This window comes from Martes martes (genome assembly GCF_963455335.1).
Source record: "Martes martes genome assembly, chromosome: 6".
Classification (NCBI taxonomy): Eukaryota; Metazoa; Chordata; class Mammalia; order Carnivora; family Mustelidae; genus Martes; species Martes martes.
Genome location: NC_137893.1, coordinates 130,368,918 through 130,396,276, shown reverse-complemented (window position 1 = coordinate 130,396,276; position 27,359 = coordinate 130,368,918). Strand labels below are relative to the sequence as shown.

The following is a 27,359-nucleotide window of genomic DNA, read 5'->3' as shown; positions in this document are numbered from 1 at the left end:
GCTCGCGCGAGGAGACACGTAGGCGGAAGTGGCGCGCGGCGCCTGGGATGCGAACACCTTGCGAGGAGGCGGCGACCGCTGTGGAAAGTGCGGGAGTAGGCGGAGAGGAGAAGCAGGAGGTGATGGCGACGGACTTGGGGAGGGGGAACGCTCCGCCTGGCTGGCGCCACTCGGGCTGGGGTCACCCTTTCAGGTGACATACCGACTCTGGAGTAGATGTGTGCCCCCCGGCCCTTCGCCGTGTTTGGGACCCAGACACCCCCTCCTCCCCAGAGAATCTGGACACAGTTTATCTTCATCAATAACGGGCGTGAGGGATCGGGATGGAAGGCACGGGTGAATCCCTTTTTTAAAGAACGGAAACCTACTGGCTGGGTTTCTAGGGAGGAGTATCTCCTCCTCCTCGCCCCCTTTCCGCCCTGTGGCTGGATGGAACTCCCTCAGGCCCCCGTCTGTGGACGCTGAGGTCACTTCCAGGAGGGCCTTTTAGGCTTATAGTAAGGGGCCTCCGGGAAACTGTCGCCTGGGTTCCCAGGACTGCATCTTAGTCGAGAGCTACTTCCGCGTTCTGTGTTAGATAGGGTTCGGGTTACTCTGCTCAACACTTAATTTGTAGTGCAAGGTGATTGTTCTTGCCAGGTTATTAAGCTTAGGTGATAAATTCCCACTAGAAGTTATGCAGATTCTCCAGTCTTTGCAGCTTAATTTTCTCCCCCACCTATTTTTCTCCCCCCCCCCCCCCCAAGAAATACTGAAGGAAGGTGGAATGCTTTGCTGTGCTCACGGAGGGTTTTTTAGTGTTGGGTATATGCGCTTCTTCTATGGTAAGACCTCAGATGTTGAGAATTGATTTTTGGAGTAACGCTTTCCTAAGTGAATTGGGATAGTTTGGAACTTGGAAGAGAGAGATACAGCAGCACTTTGAAAATAATTTACATCAGTGTTTGCACTTAATTTGTACTTAATTTCTTAATATGTATCAACTCCTAAATTTAGGTTTATCCCTTGAAAAAAATAGAGTAAGGAGCGCACTGTTTCTTGAACTTTGTGTAATGAAGTGTGTACAAAGAAATGAGACAGACTCTTATTTTTCACTGTTTTATAATCACAACCCATAGGTCACAATATTTAGAGTTCACTTAATTTATATATAGTGGCAAGCTTATTTTATTTGTAACACTGAGTGTGACAAAATACAGAATCAAGTTTGTAATGGTTATTTGAGCTGTGATGACATGATTTCCTCATATTTTACCCTTTTGTAGTGGGAAACTTTTCTTCTGAAGTTTGGAAAAAACTAGATTAAGACATTAACTGAAATAATTTTGACTTAAGTAGGTCATTGTAAATCAGTGATATCATCAGTTATTTATAATTTTTAAATATCAATATGCTCTAGAAATTGCTGCCTTTTTATTCCACTTTAGCAGTTATTTTGTACCCCCAAGTAACATTAAATATCTGTGTTGACTTTAGGAAGAGGCCTCATCCAGTGATTCACACCTGTGGTTTTTTGTTCTTAGTTCAAAGGTTACTGTGAATTTCTAAAGCAAAGCAAAATGTTGCTCATTTAATTTGAAAATAGTTTTTATGCTTGATTTTAGTTTTCCTGCACCAAAAGGGCATTGGTCTAGTTTCTTTAGTTGTTGATTAATATCCATCGTTAGTAAAATGGAAAGCATATGGCAAGCATTAAGGATCACGGTTACCCACGTATCAGAGTTCACAGCATCTTCATCTGTCACGTGATCTGACCAGTGATGTTCTGATTAATAAAAGTGCATTCTGAATGCAAGGTCTTGTAGGGCAGATTTTCTGGTGCTGGTACCTCAAGTAAGCAAAGGAAGTGAATTTATTTCCATGTTCATTTCAGATGCTTTGTGGGAAATTTCAGTGGAGATGTCAATATTTTGGCACAGATATCCAAGAAGTGACAGTGCTGAAGGGATTTAACTCTACATGTCTGGCACAGATCTGCGACTCCTAAGATTGCCAATAGGTGTGTTAAAAGCAGCAAATTACCGGAAAGGAGCAGGATACTATTGACTGAATGGTGCTTACTAAAGTGCAATAGAGTCCTTCATTTCATATCTTACACTTCTATGTGCAAAAATTTAATGAAGATGGTCTTGTCTCTTCCCTTAAAGATGTCATAAATCTGTGAGAGAAGCAGACCCAGAAACAAAAAGTTAGGCCATTATGATCTAGGTATTTGTAAAAATCTTTATAAAGTGCTATGAGAGTCCAGAGAATCAACCAGCTTGTAATTTATAGGACTTTAATCAGAAGTGAAGCATAATGAGCAGTCATGTTAAGTGTGAAAGAGGGATCAGAAAGGGAAGAAGAGATTATAAACAGGCTAATCTAGTAATCTAGGCAAGAGAAAACAGCTGCTAATGGTAGGGTCAGAAACAGATTCTTGGTACATTTATGGATGTAAAGTCGACAGGAATGTTGGCAAAATATAGAATGTGAGGAAAAGAAAAGAGTCTAATAAGTTCCAGATTTTTTTGCATAATACCAGTAAGTGACATTGGGAATATAGGAAGAGCAGGTTTGTTTGAAGGAACATAATGAGTTCAGCCCTGGACACTTTTAAAATAAGTTGCCAGTGGAACTCATGAGTAGAAATGCTTTCAAAGAAGCATTTGGAAATGGAGATCTGGATCCCAGAAGAGAAGTCTGGGTTGGAAATCCGGTTTCATATTTCCAGCTGCACATCAAAAGGGTGATGAATCTGTGTCAGCAGACCATATCACACTAGCAATAGTTCTAAAAAATTGAATGGCATCCAACATTTGTGGTCTGTCTTACTATATTCTAGGCACTTTTACATTTATTTCATTTAATCCTGACAAAAATTCTACCATAGGCACATTTTTTTACCCCCCTTTTAAAGATGTACAACCTAAAGTTTAGAAGGGTTAAGTAACGTCCACAAGGCTTTTCAGCTGTCAGTATCAAAATGAGTCTTGAGGGGTGCCTGGGTGGCTCAGTGGGTTAAAGCCTCTACCTTCAGCTCAGGTCATGATCCCAGGGTCCTGGGATCGAGCCCCACATCCGGCTCTCTGCTCAGCGGGGAGCCTGCCTCCTCCTCTCTGCCTGCGTCTCTGCCTACTTGTGATCTCTCTCTCTCTCTCTGTCAAATAAATAAATAATGGGTCTTGAACTCAGATCTGTCAAAATCCAAACCCTGGGGAAAGGCTTCTCATTATGGTAGCTGTAATTTTATTGGATCATTACAGTATGCCAGCCATTTTGCTAAGTTACAAACACCTCCAGCAGAAGTGGGGGTGGGGGATAAATTTTTGGTACTAATAAAAGTAAGAGGTCTTCTAGAAGTTTTATTTATTCTCTCTGTGTAAATATATAAACATTTGCACATTTCCCCCAACCTCTCTGTTTTCTATACGATTTTTAGTTTTGCTCACAAAGTTTGCCAGCACCAGAGTACATTTGAAAAATCGTGTTTGGATAGACAGCGTGTGATTGCAGGGTGGAGTTTTGAGGACATCCAGGAACAGGGGCAGTTTATTTGGTTCATCAGAGTATGTGTGCATATGTGCAGAGTATACCAGATACCAAGGATGCAGAGACAAGTAAGATTGGAGGCCTGCCTTTCCAGTGCTCTTCCCTCCCAGCTCAGGGAATTTAGGGAGGGTATCACAAAGGAAAAAACAATAAGCTTATTTCAAATCCTGAAAGAAGACATTGGGCTGAAAGAACATCATGAATGTAAGGCAAGGGTATTTGAAAGTTCATGGTATTTTTCAGGAATGTATTTTCAGGGATGTATTAATAGTTCATTGTGGGCACTTTAAGGCTTGACTGAAAGGGGTGGAGGGAGATTTATTTGAATTGTACTCTGTATCCATGCCTACACACATGGAAAGTAGTTACTCAGGTTTTTGTTTCTTCTCCGTTCAAGATCATGTAAAGCATGGTTTATAAGGAAAGTCAAATCTGAAGGGTATCCTGCAAGATGACTTAAAAAGTCTTAACTCAGAGATGTGTGATTGAAACAGTGTGGGAAGGAAGAACAATATATAAAGAAGAAGAAACAGGTAAAAGAAAAGAAATAGAGTAAAACTTGTTAAAATTATGCTTTTTCTATTTAGAAATTTGGCAGGTGCCCTGTAAAATAAATGTTCTTTGATGCCTGAGTTAGTTACAAGTTGTATTCAGAACCTTGATCCCAATTTAAATCACTGAAGATAGCTTATTTAATCTTTATAAACAGCAAAGGAGAAATGATCATGAGGAAGGGATTCTAATTCTTGCCATTTTAAACCATCATGACAGTTTCTTTTAAAAAGATTTCCAGATCTGTCAGAATTATCCTTATCTATCCTCTTTCCTCAGCTATTCTAAATTTTAGTTCCCATTGGGATTGTAACAGATAGTAGGTCTTTTCTAGGAAGATAATTTTTTCATCCTCCGGTTGTTCTTTGTCATAATTCTTCACTCTGTCTTCAGCCTCCACATGGAACTCATTCTTTGGTGTATATAAATCCAAAGTGAAATGGACAGTCATTTAGGGGACCCTCATGTTTTTTTGTTTGTTTTTTTCACAGACTAACAAAAAATGATGTTTTCCAGCCTTTTATAATTCCAGAGGCTTCTTTATTTCTTATTTATAAAACAGCTCTATTGAGGTATAATTGTTACACACACAAGAAAATTGCATTTTTAACATACACAATTTAATGAGTTTGGACACATGCAGGTATACCTGTGATACCATCACCATAACAGTCAAGGTAATACGCATTTGTCACCTCCATAAGCTTCCATGTTTTCCCCTTTGTGTGTATGTGTGGTTAAGAATGTTTACCATGGTATCTGTCCTCTTAACAGATTTTGAAGTGCACACCACTGTGTTTTTAACTGTAGACACTATGTCATATAGTAGGTCTCTAGAACTTACTCATCTTATAGAACTATAATTTGATATTCATTGAACAACAACTCCCCAAAGACTTTTTAAATGAAAATGATTGTCTCCAAAGGAAGAAAACTTTTACTTTTAACCTAAGAAATGCTGTTGCTAAAGCATATTTTTCTTTCTGTTGTCTCTGATAAATCTAGCTTTTCTAAATAGCTTAAGTTCTTTGAGTTTATTTTAAAACATCATTAACAAATACATTTTACAGTTGACTTAGTATTTAAAGGAGCATCAGCTCATTTCTGCAAAGACTGACATTAATGTTGAAGATGTCACTCATAAACTATCATGGATAGATAATTACAAATGATATCCTTAATACATACAAAAACCATAATAAAAGCATATTTACTTCCTTAATGAAGTAAACTCCAAGTTAGCTTTTGATTTTTGCTGTGGAAATGAGAATGGCATATATTTAGTGATGTATTGGTCTTTATCAGAGAAGATAAATTGGAGAGTAGACATTGTTTTTGGTTGCTTGGAAGCTTGGATAGAGGAATTAATATATTAATATCCAGAAAGAAGGAGATTTACCTATGTAATTCTTAAAGGGTGATGTGAAGTATTTGGAGCATAGTATCTTATGATCCAAATGTTTTTGCTTTAATTGCTTATTTCCTTCTTTAGGACTTGCCTCAGCAAGCAAAAGAAACACTGAACAAAGGAGAGGAAACCAATAAAGATAATTTTAGAAGCACTGAATGCAGCAAAACAAGAACAATGGATCTCAAGTTCAACAACTCCAGGAAATATATTTCTATCACTGTCCCTCCCAAAACACAGACAATGTCACCACACATCAAGTCAATAGATGACATTGTAGTACTTGGCATAAATCTCAGCAGATTTAACAAACTTACTCAGTTTTTCATATGTGTTGCTGGAGTTTTTGTATTTTACCTAATTTATGGATATTTACAGGTAAAAAATAGTTACTTATTTACAAGATGCTATTTATAACAGTTGAGGTCAATATGGTCATTACTAATAGTTTTGTCCAAGATAGTTATCTTTATAGGATACAACTTTATGCACATTTTTGAGTTTTTTAGAATAGAAAAAGTTAGTCTGCTACTTTTAGCAGGGATCAAAATTTCACAGTTAAATATTTCAGATGGGGGGAAGGGAGCAGAGACAAACTTAAAAAACTAAAACTATGAAAAAATTTGAAATACGTTAACAAAATGTAGGTGATGATTGTACCCATGTGTTTCTAAAAAAGAGTGATTAAAGTATTCAGTGGTATTTTGGAACATAATTCTCCAATAAAATTGAATGATAGTGCAAAAGCCATAATTTAGTCCGTTGTTGATTCTTGGAGCTCAATAATAAAATAATTTTTGCAAAAGTATATGAGGATGCTTTATACTTTTTCCAGGAGTTTCTTTCTAATCATGTACTATCTGAATTGCTTTTTTATGAAGCACCTGTTGTGTTCTCATTCTTTTTGCCTTCCTCTTCAAATCTAATTTTGTCAGAACCTTATTTTTCTGTGATTTTTGTTGGTGCAAAACATTTCTGACATTGCTACAAATTGTCTTCTGTTTGTATTATGTTATGGGATAGTTGTATACCTTTGAATAGCAGCAAATTCCTGACCTTCAGGGACATGGGCTGGATGGGTGAAGAGCCAGGCTAGTGTTAACAGAATGCTTGGGGACTGCTTTTCTTAATGGTCAGTTCATTAGTATTTTCAGCCATTAACAACTTTGCTTTTTTTATGCAGTTTTCTAATGTAAGAAAACTTCTTATAATTCAAGAAATGGAACTAGATGTGTTTTGTTGAAACAGTTAATGTTTCTGGTAAACATATTAATCAGTTAGAATGATCTTAAAAATTATTGTACTCTTTCCCATTGTCCTATAGAGATGAAATGTAAAAGGAAGTATAAATAAAGAAAATGGTAGAATTGACTATTCCTTAGATTGTAAAAATTCTATAAGGAGTATTAGTGTAAAACAAAAACATGAATTAAAAATCTTAATATTTATAAAAACTAATTTCCCCACTGGCAGATGATACAAAAATTCAGATATCACAATGAAGAACAATGAAAAATAGTAAATTTTATCAAACACAGTTTTCAATTTCTTGTTGAGAAATATTTTTTTCTTTTTTAAAATGCCATTGTTAAATAATTTGGGAGCAGAGTTAGTCATTGCCAAAAGGAATATGAATTAGAAATTTACAAATTTTAATAATCTTTTTCTGTTTGATAAATTGTCAGATTTTAATTTATAACAATGCAAAGCTTTTAAAGTTAAATAAACATTGCTTTTACTTTGTGAAAACTAACACTGCTACTAATTCTTACATATAATAGCATATTAAAATAGTTTAAAGAAAGTGGTTGTGGTTTTGTAATGAAGTTAGCTGTGTAGTGCCAACATAATAAAGCTATTTTCATATTTTATAGTTCATATGCCAGAAAAATACTAAATACCTTTCAGACTTACTTGAACATGAACCGTAAAATTGGGGAATTACACAGTATCCTAAATGTACAAAATCTAGTTCAGAGTCTATAGTCGGGGGAGGGGGGTGATTAATCGATTAAGCCAAGTATTGGAATACCTCTTACTGACTTGTTAATGGGTTATTAATAATTAATGTAAATATTACTTAATAGTATAACATTATGTTTGACAAAGTAGCCATTTCCTTTACATGTAGAAATTTTATATAATCTGTGGCACAAATATTCCAAAAAATCACATTATTAGTTTGAACTGATTAAATTCCTATAGAAAAACAAGCCTGAGATAATAGACTTCTAATGAAATATATTTGTTATACAGTAAATGAGTCTTTGAACCAACTATCTTTCTCATTGTTGGGGCAATTCTTAATTTTGGCAATCTTTTTCTTTTTTTTTTCCTTTTTTTTGTCGTTGTTGTTGTTGTTGTTGTTGTTAAAGAAAATCTCGGGATAACATTTCTTCAAAGTTATCCCTCCCTCCCTTTGCTTTTCTCACCTGAATATCTAACATCAGTTCTTCGGAATGGCCTCCTGAACTTCTCTGATTTTACCTCTGAGAAGCCTTGAGACTTGGGTGTTTTTTTGCTTTTTAATTTTTCTTGTTGGAGGTGAGCCTTGGGTTCTTTTTAAAATGTTGTGTTTATAGGAATTTATTGTGAGGAAATTGATCTGTCCCAGAATTTAACAGTATTCATGTATCTTTTGACAGGAATTAATTTTTTCAATGGAGGGTTTTAAGTCCTATGGCTGGTACCTTACTTTAGTACAGTTTGCATTTTACTCCATATTTGGCCTAATAGAACTTCAGCTTATTCAGGACAAAAGGAGAAGGTATGTGGTTTGTTTTTATTTTTTTTGACAGTTCATTAGTAGTAGTTAAATTCTTTGTTTTGTTCTTTGGGAATATGGAGTATCTTATACATGAAATATATGCATTTGCAGTTAAGACATATCTGATACCCAATAATTTTTATCAGTATAATCAACTTACAAAAAATATTAAATATAGTTCAGTTGTACAGTGAAGAAAGTGGTCTCTCTTTTAGTGTAATGTTATCAGAAAAATGTAGTTTAGGATCAAATTACAACAAATGTATCTTCTTGAAGCAAAGTATTCAGATGTACATATGTGTTTTTATAAATTTAACTGAAATGGGTATAATTACTGAAAGATTTACAGTGCTAAGAAAGATCAAAGTGGTAAAATGAACGATCAGTGCCACTTTTATAGTGGTTTTTAAAATGCACGATTAATATTTTGTGGGATATATTCTGTTTAACATTGTGTTCTTTATAATGTACAGTCACTGAGACTGCATGTTTAGACATCAGAAGAGCACGCGTTTTCATCAGAACCAAAGGAGTTTGTTGACATAACATTTTGCATTAACCATCTAGATTTGAGAAATATCTCGAAATACTTTTAATAGTAAAAAAAAAAAAAAAAAAAAAAAATACTTTTAATAGTATATAGAATAATATGCAATAAAAACCTGATTATGAACAGGAGGAGGTTAGGAAGTTGAATGTACATTCTTAGTAAATTTAAGTGTGGTTTTCCTGTCATACCAGACTCTAAGATGTGAATATTTCATGTATACACTGAACAGTTTAAATGCAGCAAGGAACTATAATACTGATAGCCTGTCTTCAATGATAGAAATGTTTAGTCTTTCAGTAAAAATAAAAAAATACTCACAGCTACTATTTTTCTTACAAAAATGTTTTTGGTATTTGTCTGAAGGTAACTACAAAATTTTAAATATTTAAGTCTATCATAACAGTATTCCTTCATAGTTCTAATTTTGCCTCTCAATCTCTCTTTATTGCCAATAAATTATTCTAGCAGTGATAGTAAAAAAAATGTTTGGATCTGAGGTTAGCGTCTATATTATTTTCATGCTCTGAAGCTGCGATACTCAGCCATATAGGTGATAGAAAGTAATTAAATATATCTGTCAAGACTAATGTCTAAGAAAGCATGATGATTCATTACCAATTGCAAACTGCTGGATGTCTGTTTCCAAAGTAAAAGAATCTAATGCTATCTTTATAAAATGGAAAGTGACACAAAGATATCTCCTTTAAAAAAGATACACCTCTAGGGTGCCTTGGTGGCTAAGTCAGTTAAGCGTCCGACTCTTGATCTCGGCTCAGATCTTGATCTCAGGGTCCTGAGTTCAAACCCCACATTGGGTTCCATAATGAGTATGGAGCCTACTTTAAAAAAAAAAAAAAAAAGATATACCTCCCTCTCATCTACCCAAATGAAATAGGGAGTGAGTCTCCAGCCATGTTTATCCCAACCCTTAAACCAAATAACCATAACATTTTTTTTTGACCATAACATTTTTAAAGATAAAATAATTTGTGTTGATTTAAACATAAATGAAGTAGAATAGAAGAATTTACAGACATATAATAAATATAATTATGAATTGAAACTTTTTCATTTCCAAGGCACATTAAAAAATATTTTTAGAAAAAGCCTTTAAAGGTACGTTACAATGAAAATATGCTCAATGACATATTTCTGAATTTAAGTGGCACTGCTCTTTAGACCTTTAAGTCGCCAAACTCTTTGCTTAGTTGTTTTTCTCTTTTTCCTTTCTTTCTTTCTTCTATGTTTATATGAATACTATATACTTGAAAGAGTAAAGGATTTGAAGTCAGAAAACATGTATTTGAGTCTTGGCATGGCCTCTAATTAACTCTCTTTAGACCTCAAGGGAGTTGCTTAAATTCGCTGACATTTGAGGATCTAATGTGGTAATGTGTGGGGAGCACATTGTAAGCCTTAACACCCTAAATACACAACTTGTTATTTTTCACCAAAGTTACCTTGTAACTTTATTATTACTTTGCATGAGGTTTTAATAAAGGAGATCTGTCAAATTGGTTGCGAAGGGGCTGTTGAAAGTCACAGTCCACCCCCCTGCCTAAAGAAGTAAGAAATTGGGATATTAAATAAAACAGCCACGCGGCACTCAAGAGGAAGATGATGAATCTAATGTCCTGGTCTGACCAGTGGACGAACACACCACAAGGAGGACTTGGGTTTTCATGAGTCTGTACAGCAGGTTGCTGTCAGAGTTGTGACCCTCTGAATACAGGCCTCCTGAATTTTAGGCTCCTTTTCTTTCTACCTGTGGTTGTTACTTCTGTAATCACTATTCCTTGTGATTTTTTCTGACTTGAGGCAGAAAAAAATTTTTATTTTCTGGCCACTGTGTGCAATTTATGTCTGAGGAAATTGGACCACTGTGACTTCTATCATTACTTGGAGGAGCAGTGCTATCCTTCCCTGATGATACCTCACTGAGGATTAAACCCCGCAGATGGCGTAGAAATCCTTGTTTGGGTAACACTGATGCGTATGTGCATGCCAGGTTATTTCTGCATGGACTTTAAATGTTGACTAGTGTATTAGTAGTTAAGTAGGAAAGGCCTCGAAATTGAAATATAAGTGGAAAAGATACATTTTAATTGAATTTTCCAATAAATTATTTTGCCTTATATCTAGCCAAATAAAAAATAAGGAGGAATTTTGTTGTCTTGATTTAAATGTGAACACAAATCCCAAAGTGGAAGCTACTTCCAAGTATGCAGCATAATCTGATTATGTGAATAGTACTTCATGTATTAGTCACACCAGTGTACAAGATTATTTTAGACCATTAAATATCTAGTCAAAGTGAGCATATGCTCGCAATAATAGTACAAAATTCTGAAGATGCCAAATTAAAAACCAGTTTAGGAAGTTCAGATAGAACCCAAAGTAGTGATTTGGGATCATGAGGAGAGAATCAGATTCTTCATCTTGATGATGATTATTGTAACATCTTGTGGAATACAGAGTTAAAGTTGACATCGTGGTAATAAAAACCGTGTTTAGAGTTTTAAGCCGCCACTCCAGAATATCTAGAGATATTCTGCTCAGGTTATTTTAGCAGAAGGGCTGAATGTATTTTTCCTAATGCTAGATGGGAACATTAGGAAACAGAACAACAGTTTAGAAGTTGAAAATTAGTCAAGGTGCCTTTTACTATTATGGAGGTCAATATTGTTTAAAACTCAACTCTTTTTTCCTAAATTCAGTCAAGACAGTTTTTATATATATGGTAGAACAGCTGTTAAAAAAAAAAAGCTCTTACCAACATTTTTTTTTACACCATCTGGAAGAATCTATGTAACTCTGGTACACCATTTTTTCACACAATTGAGAGTTCTCACTTGTGATTGATTAAATAAGGGTAAATTGTTGTTTTTACCAACATTCTTTTATATAAGTGTAATAACTTTTAAAATAGTGCTATTTCACCAATATTGCTAGAAATATTCAACAGAAATTAGACGATTTACACATTGTAAACACATGATCTTACAGTAGTATGAATTGGGTCCCAAAATGAAGATTTTAAAAATTGTCTTTTACAGAATACCAGGAAAAACCTACATGATAATAGCTTTTCTAACTGTGGGTACTATGGGGTTATCAAATACTTCCTTGGGCTACCTGAATTATCCTACCCAAGTCATCTTCAAGTGCTGCAAATTGATTCCTGTTATGCTAGGAGGAGTTTTTATTCAAGGTATAGTAATGATATATTTTCATACTGTTTGAAACTAATAGGATATGTTATGGCATCTAGCATTAGGAAAAACATTAAACTCCAATTAATATTTTCAATGAACATTCTCAATACTGGAACAATTCTGAGTGACATCTTATAAAAATAAGGTATTATAAAAACACTGATACTTCTGTGATATCTCCTAGTATTAGAAATCAGTAATTCGTACTCAAGAAAGATAAAAATAGTATTTTATTATTTTTTTCTTTTAATCTGGAATCTACCACATTTCCAGAAATACTGTGTTCATGTATTGTAAGCATAGCTCAGAAATACCTGGAAAACTCCCTTTTTCAATTCTTTCATTCTTCTGCTCCTCAGGGCTCCTCCTCCTCCCTCCATTATACAAATGGGCAATTCTCACTACGAAGTAAGCTTAACCTGAGCAGAACTGCTTTTTTACCAACTCTGCTGGCTTATTGGCTTCCTAGATCCCCAACTAAGTTACAAGCTATGTGGAAATAAGAGTAAAGAAGAAATTGTAATAGCAAGTGGAACAAGTTTTTGTTATTCATGTCATTGTCATGAGAAATACTTTGATAATCAAGGGCCCCTGTATCACTGAAGTTCTTATACAGCCCAACTTCATTTTTTACATTTGATGCCTTCCCACAGAGGCCCTCTGTAATGAAAGTATGTCTGTTGGCTACTTCAAATATAATTTTAGGGTAAATGTTCATGCAGGAAAAAGTATTGACACCAATTCTCATTAAAAACCACATGCATGTATAATATTTCCTTAGCGATCCTTGTGAAAAAGTTACACTACGTGATTTTATTGAAATGTGGATATACTATAACAGGTTAATTCTCACCGACCTAGAAGTTATCTGATTATGGTAGTTGTAAACTTAAACAGTTATATAACCTGAATAATTGGTCTGGTTACTTTGCAAATGTATAAACTATAAGAAAATTCATACCTTCTATTATACATGAAGTAAAGGAGGCACTCATGTCCACAAACTCTAAATATTCTATTTACTCACTACTATAACATATAAAGTAGGATGTCCTATCTGACTTACAAGGACATGTTGGTGCTCATTGGTCATTAATTCTCAGAAGCCCTTCTGTGACTGTCTCAGGCGTTGATCTAAGCGTTCTTCATACATTTTTGACTTTGGATATAAAGAGCAGATCCTGCTCAACTTGGTTAGACACATAGTCTAAAACTGTGCCAAGTGGGCATTTGTGTTAACGAGCTTGGCTTACTTTTTTTTTTTTTTTACACAGGGAAGCGTTATAACATTGCAGATGTGTCTGCTGCAGTATGTATGAGCCTTGGCCTGATTTGGTTCACCCTAGCTGACAGCACGATTGCACCTAATTTCAACCTGACAGGTAAGGAAATTATTTGTGCTCCTGGATTTTGCAGGCATTTTGGTTTAAGAGTAAGAACTTTTGCAATTTCATAAGAATTTCAAATGATGGTGTGACATCTGTGATTTTCATATCTAACATAAAGCTTTCAGACTTTCCATATAAGATATAGTAAAAATATTATGGTCCTGGAAATGCAAGAGTTATTTTTAGGCTCTTGTATTTTGACCTGACAAGAGGCTGTTTGGCCAGTCAAACTCTTCTGCGATTGGGTGCATGGTAGAGCAATTTCTCATGGACTGAGTTGGAAGTTTACACATAAGTTATAGATGAATCACATCAGTAACTGTTTTTATTCTTTTTTTTAATTGAAATTGTACATTTATCTGTTACTGTTTTAGCTGAAGAAGGAAAGTTATGCTATATGTTAATACTGAACTGTGTGCTCTAAGTGTGGTTAGAACCTTAAAGTGCCTGAACTTTCCACCATGAAGTTATCTTACAGTGTGCCAGGTGGAATTTTGTAAATAAAATTTAGATTCTTCACAGGCAGAATAGGTATTATAGTATATTTAGAACTAAATAAGCATAAATGTATTAGAATATTGTTTTTATTCTAAAGTCCTTGAAGAGAAATTATTATGTATACAGTATTATCATTCTTACACTACTGAGTTTTATTCATAAGTTTATTATCATCCCATCCCTAGCCTGACAGAAACAGTATTTAAAATACTTAGGTATTGGGAGGGGCCTCTTTGTGGCAAGAGGATGAGTAGGTATGGATGAAGATGGTGACACCCAAGGTAGCAAAATGCATCATGGAGGTCTCCTGTAACCAGGCAGAAAGCAGCAAGAAGCCCATGGCTGAAGACATGACAATGACATCCAGAGATTACTACTTTGATTGCTGTGCTCACTTCGGCCTTCAGGAAGAGATGTTGAAAGATGAGGTGCACACCCTCACATACCAAAACTCCGTTTCAGAACTGGCAGCTCTTTAAAGACAAGGTGGTGTTGGATATGGGCTCAGGCACAGGGATCCTCTATGTTTGCTCCCAAGGCTAGAGCCCATAAGGTCATTGGGAACAACTGTTCCAGTATCTCTGATTATGCGGTGAAGATTGTCAAAGCTAAGTTGGACCACATGGTGACCACCATCAAGAAGAAGGTGGAGGAAGCACTTTGGTGGAGATGGTGGACATCATTATCAGTGAGTGGATGGGCTATTGCGTCTTCTATGGATCAGTGCTCAATGTGGTGCTCTGTGCCCCAGATAAGTGGCAGGCACCTGGTGGCCCAATATTCCCATACCAAGCCACTCTATACATAATAGCCATTGAAGACAGGCAGTACAAAGATGACAAGAGCCACTGCTGGGAGAATGTATATGGCTCTGACATGTCTTGCATTAAAGATATGTCCTCAAGGAGCCCTTGGTAGATGTGGTACACCCCATGCAGCTGGTCACCAAGGCCTACCTCGTAAAGGAGGTGGACATCTACAGTGTCAAGATGGAAGACCTGACTTTCACTTCTCCAGAGCTTCTGCTGAAGTGGAATGAGCTGTGGCTTACTTCAACATTGAGTCCCTTGCTGCTGCAAGAGGAGAGGCTTCACCAGTCCCGAGTACCTGTACATATGGTGGAGCAGTGTTCTACATGGAAGACTACCTGACAGTGAAGACTGGTGAGGAGACCTTTGGCACCACTGGCATGCAGCCCAGTGCCAAGAATAATCGTGACCTGGACTTTACCATTGACTTGGACTTCATGAGCCAGGTGTGTGAGCTTTCCCCTGACTGTTGGTGGTACCCGCTTTCTCCTGTCCCATCCTGGGCAGGCCTGCATGGGCCTAGGGACTGCAGCATTTTTAGGCAGTTTTGGGTTCTCCCTTCCTCCCTTCCATCTCAGGGAGTTTTAGGGGTCTGGGCTGGGAAGGTGACTGTTTTTCATAACTTATGCTTTTATATGGTTGCATTTATACCAGTAGATCCTCAGCAGGGGAAAAAAATAAAATAAAAAGGTGTTCAGAGAAACTCTGAAAAATGGGAAAAAATTCTAATTATTCATGAGAAGAAAAGTATTACATAAAGAAGAAAATCATTTACATCAGCTTTGTTGTTCTTTCCAAGAATCAGAATTTTTCTTATTGGCTGTGAGTCAACCTTCTTTATTAACTTTGTTAACCAGGCTAAGTTAATGGATTTAAATGTAACCAGTACAGCCTCTTGGAGCAACCCTTTTGACAACCAGAAGATTCTGGTGGAACCTATTACATCTCTTTCAATTTTGATTGTTCAGAGTACAAGTGATCACTGCTTTGATGAGTTTTACTCTGGAAAGCTTATAGATGTGTCTGACATGGCTTAGATTTTTCAGGAACACTTCATGTCAGCAACACGAAGAGGAAGACTATATGAAAACTGAGGTAATTGACTCTTTTATGAAAAAGCAGTTTTAGAGAAGGCACAGAATTTGCAGTCAGAGACATGTCTTCCAGTTCTGTTCAGGTCACTCAAACTTATCACCATGGGTAGATTGTCAGACCCCTTTGTGCTTCCCTTTTAAAACAGAGCTAATGATGATAGCTTGCCTCACACAAGGGCAGTGGAAGGGTTGACTGAGGTGATGAAATAATGGATAGGAAAGTGTATACACTTGCGCATGGGGGACAATGATGGAATGAGGTAGTGACAGTAATCCTGCGACTTCTCATGGTGATGTAGTGCCAACCCATTCTGACTCCCCAGGAAATATTTGGTAAGAGAATTGAACTTAATAATATTTCATCATTAGGAATAACTGATGAGCACTTATCACAGCCCCCAGTCTGACAATATATTATCTAAAGGAGATTAGATTAACTATTAAGATGGTTACTTAAGGTAGACATAAATAAAACTTTGAATGTATAAAGTGAATGTATCAGAATTTACTTATTCAGATAAATGTCTGCCTTTAAATATTCCCCTCAGGGTGCAATTCAGGTATTTTCACACCATTGTCATTGCTCAGAACATTTTTGGAATGTCTTTGAATAGCCTGTTAGGAGCTAGGATATTGTATTCAGGGTCTTCAACAGCAGCTTGTCTTTTTGTTTCGACAAATTTGGTATTTGAAATAAGGAAAAGAGCATTCAAAATCAAGTTTGGTGGATAAAAATGTATGATTCGATAATAAATGCCACAAAGTGAGATAATCAAAAGGCAAATTGAAGAATAAGTATGAAGAATTGAAAGTTCTCAATTAAGTGCACACATATATTTTTCTGCTCCCTGTAATTGCTTATACATTGTTTAAAAATAATGCAAAAGGGAAAGTTCCTTAAATCCCATCAGACTCCCGGAGTTAACCAACACTGCCTTTTGTTCTTTCTGTAAAGCACCATGGCTGGCGACCAGTGTCCCACACACTAGCCGTTAACAGCCTGCTTCTCAGGTAGACATGCTCATTTGCATGAGTGTTGATTTCCAGCTTTGTTTATGCCAGTTGTACCTATTCCAATAACCATGTAATAATATTACTTAAATTGTTCAAAAACAATTTGAAGAGAGACAGAATAGTTTCGGTTAAGTTAATTGAAACAGTTTGGTTGACTCGTCAGTAAAATCACTAGGAAACAACTGTAAAAAAATATCATACAAGTATGACAGAATTCTTTCACTTTCACCCAACTGTTTGAGAAGTTCCTGCGTTTCCCATGTGCTTTTTAACAAAAACAACTAGGAAAGCATTAACAATGTGTGTTGCAAGTGTGGTTTATACAGAAGAGAACGTGCAGAATTTTAGTTAGGACCTGTACTCAGAGAAAAGACCTTGGCAACTGTGTGCATGTTTTTGAGTTCTAAATGAAATGATTTTAATAATGTAGGTAACACTTTTTATGATTTCCCTTCTCGTCTGATTTTTTCAATTAACCGACTAACTGCTAGTTCCGGTAGTGCTCCCAAGAATTTCTTCTATAGTTTAATATAGTATTCCTTTCAAACATTCCGTCCTGTTTAAAAGCAGAACTATTATTTGATCTAATAGGGAAACAAAATAAACCTGAATGTAGTTTAATAGTGTCGGTTACTTGTGTTTTTAACATCATCATATCTGTGCCCATTACAGCTGTTATGGATAAAAATCAACTTTTACTGAAACAAGGTGATTTAAGATCTGCTTTTGTTTTTTTAACCTAATTAAATCTCTGATAAATCTTGATTGTCGTTCGCCTATTTAAATAAGGAGGTTGTGTTTCTCTTATGCTTTCTTAAAGGTGTGATCCTTATTTCCCTGGCACTGTGCGCAGATGCTGTCATTGGAAACGTTCAAGAGAAAGCTATGAAACTGCATAATGCTTCTAATTCAGAAATGGTAAGTACCCCAGCGCTTTTTCTTCACAGTAAATAGACACAAAAGTGATGATGTGCTTAACCTGATGAAATAGTTATGGTATTAAGGACTTGCATGGCATTTTTAAACTAGTTTGTTATCATCATTTTTGTAAAAGTAATACATTCAAACATCATGAGAACTAAAAAGTAAATGTACCACTACCCCTGCTAAGAACTTACTGTATAATATTTGATAATTTTTTTTCTTATTTGTAGGATTTTTTTTGCATATTAAAGATTTCCTGGGGCGCCTGGGTGGCTCAGTGGGTTAAAGCCTCTGCCTTCGGCTCAGGTCATGGTCCCAGGGTCCTGGGATCGAGCCCCGCATTGGGCTCTCTGCTCAGCGGGGAGCCTGCTTCCTCCTCTCTCTCTGCCTGCCTCTCTGCTTACTCATGATCTCTGTCTCTCAAATAAATAAATAAATTCTTTAAAAAAAAAAAATTTCCTTTCTTCATCACTTTTCTCTCTTTGTATTTGGTATTGTTTTCCATTTAGAAGTTTGTAATTTTGATGTGGTTTACCTTTTTCTTCATGGGTTCTGGCTACCTATTAACGATTGAAAAGGGCTTTCCCAACTTTGAAGATTTAAGGATTTTACCCATGTTGTCTACTCGTGTTATGTTTGCCTTTTTAATTAAATTTTTGTTTGTTTGTTTTTGTTTTTTTGCTTTAAAGAGAGAGAGAGAGATGGTGGGAGCGGGTGGCATACGGAGTAAGGGAGAGAGAATTTTAAGCAGGCTCCACTCCCAGTTCAGCACCTGACATGGGAATCAGTGTTGTAACCTGAGACTGACCTCACCAAAATCAAGAATCGGACGTTTAACCAACTGAGCCACCCAGGCTCCGCTAAATAAATCTTTGATTCAACCAGAACTTTAAAAAACTTTCTTCTTTATCAATCTACTTGTCCCAGTATCATTTATTGAAAATCCACTTTTCCAGCAAAAGTGCCTTCTTTATCATATAATATTCTAATGTAGGATTCAGAATAGTATTCTTTTGAATTTACTTCTGCACCAAAACCATATGATGACAGCAGCTTTATCATACATTTACCATCTGTTAGGACTAGCCAGGAGTATTCCTTTTGTTTTTTAGAATATTACTACCATTAGTTATTCTTGGGTGTTCAGATCCTCCAAATAAACTAGAAAACCCCATTGTTAATTGTGATTAGTATGGCATTGAACTATATAAGTTAGGTTAGGGAGAATGGCATCTATATACTTGAGTCTTTTTCAGTTCAAGAATAAGGTATGATTGGGGTGCCTGGGTGGCTCAGTGGGTTAAGCTTCTGCCTTTGGCTCAGGTAATGATCTCAGGGTCCTGGGATTGAACATTGAACCCCACATCAGGTTCTCTACTAACAGGGAGCCTGCTTCCCCCTCCCCCTCTCTTTCTCTGCCTGCCTCTCTGCCTACTTATGATCTGTGTCAAATAAATAATAAAATCTTTAAAAAAAAAATAAGGTATGACTTTCCTTTTATTCAAGTGGCTTTTTTTAAACGTCCCTTAGATTTTTATTAATTTTTTTTTCATATAAATCTGACATATTTCTTATTGGAGTTATTATTTTCATCTTTTTGCTGTTGTTACTGCAAATAATGCCCTTTCTTTCCTTACATCTTCTACCTGGTTGATATTTGGATATAGGAAAGTTATGTGTATGTGTACATTAATTTCACAGCCAACCCCTTGCTAGACAGAGAGCATACCACGTGAAGGGTATATAGGAATGGTCTTTCCTGTTACTTTGTCAGCAGAATGGGCATCCTTAAGGAGTCTTTAATCTCGGTCAGAAGTTTTCTTGAAATTCATCACCACTCTTCCTAAGTAAGGTAAAGATCAGAGAATCAAGGAAGTATAAGTAGCTAGAAAGTTGCTATATAATACAGTGGTTAAGTGCTTAGAGTCTGGGCTAGGATTGCTTCATTTATATCCTAGCTTTACAAGTTCTCTTATGGGGGAAAATGACTTATTATCTCTAAGTTTTAGTTTCTTTTATCTGCAGACTGAGGATTGATCATTTAAGAGTGTCTGACTCATAGGCTGGCTGTGAGAAGTAGGTGAAATAATTCATGTAGAGCGTGATTAGCACATTATTATTAGCATTATTAGTACCTAACTCATCACAGGTGCGCAAGTGTGATGACGATGTCCCTGCTGATTATGCATAAGAGGAGTTTAAGGAGCTGGGATAGAAAGATGGTAGGAAAACTAAGAAATCAAGCAATAGATATGCCCCTGCTTAGTTTCATTATCTGTTAATATCTTTAGAAACTTAATGTTTGGGTTTTCTGATGTTTCATAAGTAGCTTTGAAGGTTTTTTTTTTTTGTTTTATGTGTGTTATTGGAACCCCAAAATTCAGATGTGGTTTGAATTCCGTAAGCAAGCCAGGCAAATAAATGAATATTATATAAGTATATTCATGGAAGGATCAGTACTGCTATGTTACAATGTGCGTAAAATAAACCGTAAACTTTTATAAACAGGCTCAGTCATTATCTCCAGAAAGCTAAGCCATATTGAAACAATGATGTCATTTAAAAATGGTTTGTTCTTCAGATTTAATTGAGTAGATTAATTGGGCCATATATTGTGAATCCTTCATTTTCTGCCTTTGGTTTGATAGCATTTTCTTTTCCACTTTATTTTTTTATCTACCATAGGTTTTGTATTCGTATTCAATCGGTTTTGTGTACATTTTATTGGGATTGACATGCACTAGTGGATTAGGCCCTGCAGTAACATTTTGTTCAAAGGTAAACACTAATCACATTTTTAAAAATAAACATCTTCCATTAAATAGTTCCCTCTGTATTTCTTGTTCAAAAAGATTATTTTTTATGTAATTTGATAACTCCTTTAATATAATATATGCAGATCAGAAATTATTTCAGAAATGAAATGACTTGTATTTAAACTTATTGTATCCTTTCTCTACCCTGTAAGTTAATTTTTAAGCGATTCATAATGTAAAAGTTGGGGATTTTTAATTTCATCATTGTTTTCCATTAAATCAGAACTAAATAAGAATCTTTGCTTGACTGAATTGTTGAATGGCTTATTATTGCTCAGGAAGTTGATTAAAATCTGTAGTTTTATTTCATTTGTAATACCTCAGGGTTTGTTTTGCATTTTCCTAACAGGCTTTTTTATATGTTGCAGAATCCAATTCAGACTTATGGTTATGCTTTCCTTTTTTCCCTCACTGGGTATTTTGGAATCTCCTTTGTTCTGGCTCTGATTAAAATTTTCGGTGCACTTCTTGCTGTAACAGGTAGGAATGATACACCTGCTTAGATTATGAAATGAGCATTTAAATTTTCTCTGATACTGCTTTTCAAAAGATACGGGCAGCATCTGCTCTGCATTAAAAAGAAAATTGTTATATTTTCATCAATTTATTTTTTGGCTTATGGTATTTTAAAATTCTAAAGACAATGATGTTTCCTCATTTTTTATTTGAAGGGTTAATTTTAAAATCAAATATATACATTTATCTAAATAGTAACTTTTAAATACATTAAAAGGACCTTTTATTAAAAAGTATGATGGACTGAATATCCTCAGAGAAAAAGCCTGCTTTTGTATACACTTTTAATTTACAACTGAAAACTCCCATTTTGATGCACTTAAAGTATGGCAGGTATATTTTAAACAAAGTTTTCTGGATGGACCTTTCATTTGTACACTTTCTAGGGATTTAATCAGATTATCCTTTCTTCTCCCTAATAATTATCATCCACCTGCTTTATGCAGGAACTTTGGCACTTTAGAGGAATGGGAGTTCTACTGGTTTTGCTTTGGAGGGGTCAGGAAAACAGATGAGGGGCTACAGGTGAGGCCCCGTGAGGAGGACAGATGACTCTGTGTGCTAACCTTGTAGCATTTGCCCAGTGAATGGTCCAGATAACAAATACTGTCAGCCTCTTCCATATAGAGAGCCCTGAGTGAAGCCCAGGATTGGGAACAGTGTGGCATTGTCATGAAGGGCACTGGATTGAGATGTCAGTGATGTTTAATGACACGTCACTTGGAGAATAACTCTCTCCTCTTCTCTGGGCTTCATTTCTTTCTTGTGAAGAGAGTGGGTTGGACTTGACCATTTCTATCAGAGATACATAGGATTTACATCATAATGCATACATGCATTAGTCATTTACCTGATTTTAATATTTCATAGTTTTAGGGGAATACTTATTCTAATACTACAGAGTAAATTAAGCAAAGGAATAAATACCTCTCTCTATATAAAAGTTTATTTGCTTCATAACGTTTGTCTTTACTTACTGACATAGGATTCCCCTTTTTACTTATTTTATGACTCCCCTTTTTAAAGTTTACATTGCTAATGGTAAACAGAGGGTATGTAATTGTAGATCAGGCCATATCCACAATCTGTCAAGTCATCTCATGCTACCAAGAAAGGTTGCAAATTCATATACTTAGTTTGGGTTCCAGTTTTGCTCATAAGATAACTGTTCAGAAAGGGTTTGATGTCAATCGATATGTATTGATTAAACCCTATGATTGGTATAAAAAATGTGAGATGCCGCCCTTATCTTAAAGGTGCAGGCAGGTTTATTTCTGTCTCATGTAGAAGAAATTCAGGTGTAGTAATAATAGTGGCTGCATGCATATCTGTTATTATGTACCGGGAGTCATTGTACATGCAGTATTCATTTTGATCTCGCAATAATCTCATATGTTATTGTTCCATTTTACGAAGGCTCGACTGAGGCACGGGGAGGTAAAGTGACTTGCCCAGTGGTCAACCAGCTAGTAGGTTGCAGAATCAGGATCCCAAGGGAGGCAGTCTGGCTCCATCCTGTGCTCTTAACCCACATGTTATCCTCCCTCCTAACCTGGTGTGGTGGCATCATACTCATTAGGAAACCAGGCTTCTTCTGTCTTCTCTGCCATCTTCATCCTCTTTCCAGGCAGCAGGATGGGAGAAGATGGACACACCTTTCTCTCTATGGAATTTTCCTAGAAAGCACACTTCCTAGAAATAGCACTTTTGCTATTTCTTTGGCCCAGACCTTGTCACATGACAAGACCTAATTGCAGAAAAGGCGGAAGGTATGCCCATAACAGGGAGTCCATTTTACTAACACAGAAGGAAAAACAGATTTGGGGAATCAGGCTCTGACACATTTCCGAAACCGATTCTTCATTTGGAGTTCGTTTATTTATGCCTTAGATAGTAAGTGCCAGGAGCTGTAGAATCCAGAGATATAGGATGACTAAGACAAGAAACTAAGTAAAGCTCAGCATCTAGAGGAGGATAGCAACTCATAATGCAAAGTGGGGCAGAAGGCATGATGGAGACATATTGCCAAGGTCGTATCTCTGCATGGGTGGGACAGGGAGGAGGGTTTCAAGCCTGACAGCAGACTTCAAGGTCATACTTGAAAGGTAAAAATTAATACAGATGTGTAAAGGGGACCATAAAGATTATTTATGGTGTTACCCAGAAATGACCGTGATTAAGGTATTAGTGTGTGCTTCAGCTTACTACTTTTAAAGACTAGCCCCTGCTCTACCTAATCATACATTCCTTGGGAAAGCCTATCTTTCCTACCAGACTGAGTGTTTTTAAGGGATGACCTGCCTCCCTAGTGTCATGGCCTTTATCAAGTACTTACAACAGTTGTTCTTAACATTTAACTGTATGATTTAATGTCTACACCCTTCTTAGACTGTAAACGCTATAGCAGCAGCAACAGTGACTTTCTGTTTGGTTTTTGCTTTCCATCGTTTTCTTGGCGTGTCACATAGATCTGGTACAAAGTAGGGTCTGTAAATATTTGTTGAAAGTAATTTCCAAAATATTACCAAGATGGTAGGCACATTCTAAACCAGCCTTTTTTTCTTCCTACAGTGACAACAGGAAGAAAAGCCATGACCATTATACTTTCATTTATGTTTTTTGCTAAACCATTCACATTTCAGTAAGTACTTTTTAATTCAACAAGTTTCTCTACTTGTAGATACCTGGTTTCATATTTCCTCCTAAGCAGCCTTAATTTCTTTTAAAAAAAATGTATTTCATCTAGAGCCCTAGTTTATTGATGTGTCTTCTGCTATTTCAGAAATTTAATTATTTTGAAGAAATCATAATGTACGCTTAAATTGCCTAACCAGAGTCCCAATGCGATTGTGACCCCATTTCCAATATAAATGAATGTGAGTGATGTCTTGAGATTAAAGGATTCCACCTTGCCCTGATACATACACACATACATATGAAACCATATATATATATGCATAGTTTTTAAAGTTGTTATATGTCATCCTCTCCCACAAAGGATTTGAGGTAGAGAATTATGCTGTAAGTTTATTTAGTTTATGGCTTCCTGTAAAACACTGACTGTTTTCTCAATTGTCTAGTATGCGTTTGAAATCATATCATTTAAATTTATGCTGCTTAGTAATTGAGAAGGTTCAAACCTAGAAATTATCATTGTGTAAGCTTAAAGATAACCACAAGATAAATTTCAGTCAGTGTATTGTTTTCTATAAATTAGTTTCTCTTTCCCTGTATGCTAGGTATACATTACAGCAATCTATGTCAGTTCCCCTACTTTCTCAGCATGTGCAACTTTTTATCTCCTATGTGCTACCCAACTGGGATAAACCGCTGGACTGCCATCGCTGATTGACGTACTCGGTGCTTTAAGTATACTCTTAGACTACTGATTAGGACGTGGACTTGAACTTGCTGTTATCTTCAAAGTTCAGATGACCTACATTTAGGATTTTGTAAAGTCTCTCTGTAGATACTTAACATAAATGAGATGGAATTCTATCTAATCTGATCTAAAAATACCATTTTTTATTTTAATGCCATTGTAGGCTTCCGATAGCAAAATTTTATTTTATTGCAGAATTATTGTGAACTTATCACCAAGTTCTGTGGTTAACAATAAATTGTTACCTTGATACTAATATTTTTTCCTTCTTTCTCTTCTTAGGTACGTGTGGTCTGGTTTGTTAGTTGTCCTTGGTATATTTCTCAATGTTTACAGCAAAAATATGGATAAAATAAAACTGCCATCACTATATGATCTGTTAAACAAAACAGTGGAAATGAGGAAGTCAAGGACGTTGGCACAAACCGTATAGGCAGTAATTCATCCTACTTAAAATAGAATTCTAAGGGAACAATCATCAAATAATTAATTTTCCAAAGGGATTATTATAAAAACCAAAGGATCTGAAGGCATGCTCTCCGTTTGTGGATGGGTCAGCTATGAAGTCAGCCTCTTTCACAGAGCACTTGTTTAACTGTTTGACTTCTGAAGCAGTCAAGAGAGCCGCATCTGCCACACCTTACAATAAAATGTCAGTGTGAAGGACTAATTCTTAGCATTCTGTTGAGAATTTCACTGGAAATGGACCATGTTGCAAAACTAATTGGATATCATTATGACATTTCAAAGAAATTGATATAGTAATATCAATTTAGATTGTTTGGTCTTTATTCATTTTGGTGGTATTATTTAAATGATTCTCTGTTATAAGAGTGAACAGATGACTTAAAGTCTAGAAAGAATAACTTCATTATAAATAAAAATTATTCTGTGATTTTTTTAAATAAATATGTTGTTAGAATTTTGTTATGAAGAGGGAAGTGAAGGCTTTCCCTTTTGTTATGAAGAGGGAAGTAAAGGCTTTTTGGTAGTAAGGCTTTATGTAAACTTCAAACCTTAGGCTTTTCTCTGATCATTTAAAAGTATTCTTTAGAGAAAACATGATTTAAGTTTTCTGTGGAATATAGACCATCTAACAAAAGGAGTCATCACCCTGCATCCTGTAAGTATGTATCACAAGAAAAACTTGTTACTATCCATCAAAGAAGTGCTAAAAGATTTAATGATTTGAATTTTTTAATTAAAGAAAAAATAATTCATGTCTTAAATTATAATTAAATAATAAAATTATCATAGTTTTTCTCATAAAACTGAAATTTAATTTGACAGCTTGAAGATTAAATAGGGTAAATGTAAGAAACACAAGTAGATTTTAGCAAATTTGTGTAATAGGTAGTTTGCAGTTTTGAGTCAAAATTCATAAAGCTTTTGGCCCTTAATGTTTTAGCAGTGAGGTTTGGAATTGCTTCCAGTGTATTAAAAAAATCATCTCGATCTTCATTTTCAGTATAAGTGATTCTAGTTAAAACAGCTTAGTTTCTGCCTTCTTAGTGATATCACTTACATTTTGTGAGTATGATATACTTGGAATATTTAATCTCATTCTTAAAATTCCATTGTATTCCGATGGTGACTTTACTAGTAGGTGCATACGTGGGTACAACAGAGCCTATAATAATTTAAGGACTTAGCATAAGGAATTCTGACTGATTTTCGTTTGTCATATATTAAAATACTGTGAGGGTATTTTTCCCCAAGTGCTGATTATGTTTCTGTATTTTGAAATGAAAGGAATCTTAGTTGGTACTTTATTATGCCTTCTTAAACTCTTAAAATGGTAAGGATTTGTGCTTTAAGAACGAATTTCCAGGTTCTTGATAAAAGATTATGATGTTAACTTTTCAAAGCATCCTTTTATACCGACACTTTTTTTTTTACCTTTTACTATTAAGAATTCTTCCTCCCACCCCCCACTTTCAAGGAGTTTAACACTGCTCAAAAATTGGTTTGCCAGCCTAACCGTTTATACTCCCATATGCTTTTTTTTTTTTTTTTAACCTCCCATCAAATGAAGGTGAACCTCATCTCACTTATTTGTGTCCATGGAGTACTCTTCTTAATGAGTAGTGTGAAACCCAATAATTGCTATAGTAAAGGAAATCAACATTTGAATATATACTTTGTGTCACGTTTTATAATAGCATTCATAAATCTTATGTGATCACAACAGAAATATAATAAATATAATTAATAAGGGAATTAAAAATAGTAATTGCTATAATCACTAAAATTTAAGTGCTTATTAGGTGCCAGGCACTGTTATAAGTGAAATATTCAATAAATCATTTAATTCTCACAACATCTCTATAAGGGCAAGTATTGCCCTCATTTTACAGATGAGGAAGCTGTGGCCGGTGGGATTAGGTGACAATTGCTAACCTTACATGGCTAGAAAGAACCAGAGCTGTCTGTCAAGCAGCCTACTCTGAGAGTCAGGCTCTTAATCAACTTTGTAGCCTCTCTAAGATGATGTGATTATGTTCACGGTTTTGCAGATACAGAGGTTGAGGACCAGAGTAAGTACTTACTAGCTCACGATTAACTGGATTTCAAACCCAGTTCGGTCACACCTCAGAGTGCATTTTCTGTCTACCCTACCCCACTATGAGCACAGAAGTAGCCCAAAGTAACATAATAGATGATGAAATATTTTTAGTAAAGAGTTTGTGAGACATTAATGAATAGACAAGGATCATTTGATTGGAACATTAGTTAAATGCAGATACATGTCTTTGTTTAAGCAATATGTACATATAAATTGTTTCTTCAGCGGTGTTCATATTAGGTGTCTATCACAGAGTAGGCACCCAGTAAATATCTGTGTTATACACGACTAGTGATCAAAGAATACTATTAGGCCAAAAACTACACTGG

General features: G+C 35.6%; 1 protein-coding gene and 1 pseudogene across 3 annotated transcripts; both read left to right on the top strand.

The window, feature by feature from the left end:
• SLC35B3 (solute carrier family 35 member B3) lies at positions 1-26,332 on the top strand. 2 transcript variants are annotated; one of them, XM_080806818.1, is made up of 11 exons: positions 11-119; positions 3,929-4,064; positions 5,576-5,869; positions 8,137-8,258; positions 11,865-12,019; positions 13,298-13,405; positions 17,647-17,744; positions 20,436-20,528; positions 20,935-21,046; positions 23,654-23,723; positions 24,747-26,332. In XM_080806818.1, exons 3-11 carry the CDS (start codon positions 5,669-5,671, stop codon positions 24,895-24,897), a joined length of 1,110 nt encoding a protein of 369 aa, XP_080662944.1. In that variant the 5' UTR covers positions 11-119; positions 3,929-4,064; positions 5,576-5,668; the 3' UTR covers positions 24,898-26,332. The 2 variants fall into 2 exon arrangements, with proteins under 2 accessions (XP_080662943.1, XP_080662944.1); XM_080806817.1 differs by lacking the exon at positions 3,929-4,064 and having other exon boundaries at positions 1-119.
• LOC308345122 (protein arginine N-methyltransferase 1-like) lies at positions 14,176-15,755 on the top strand (annotated as a pseudogene). Its single transcript has 2 exons — positions 14,176-15,323; positions 15,576-15,755. The product of its transcript is annotated as a protein arginine N-methyltransferase 1-like (transcript).
• Positions 26,333-27,359: the final 1,027 nt, after the last annotated feature.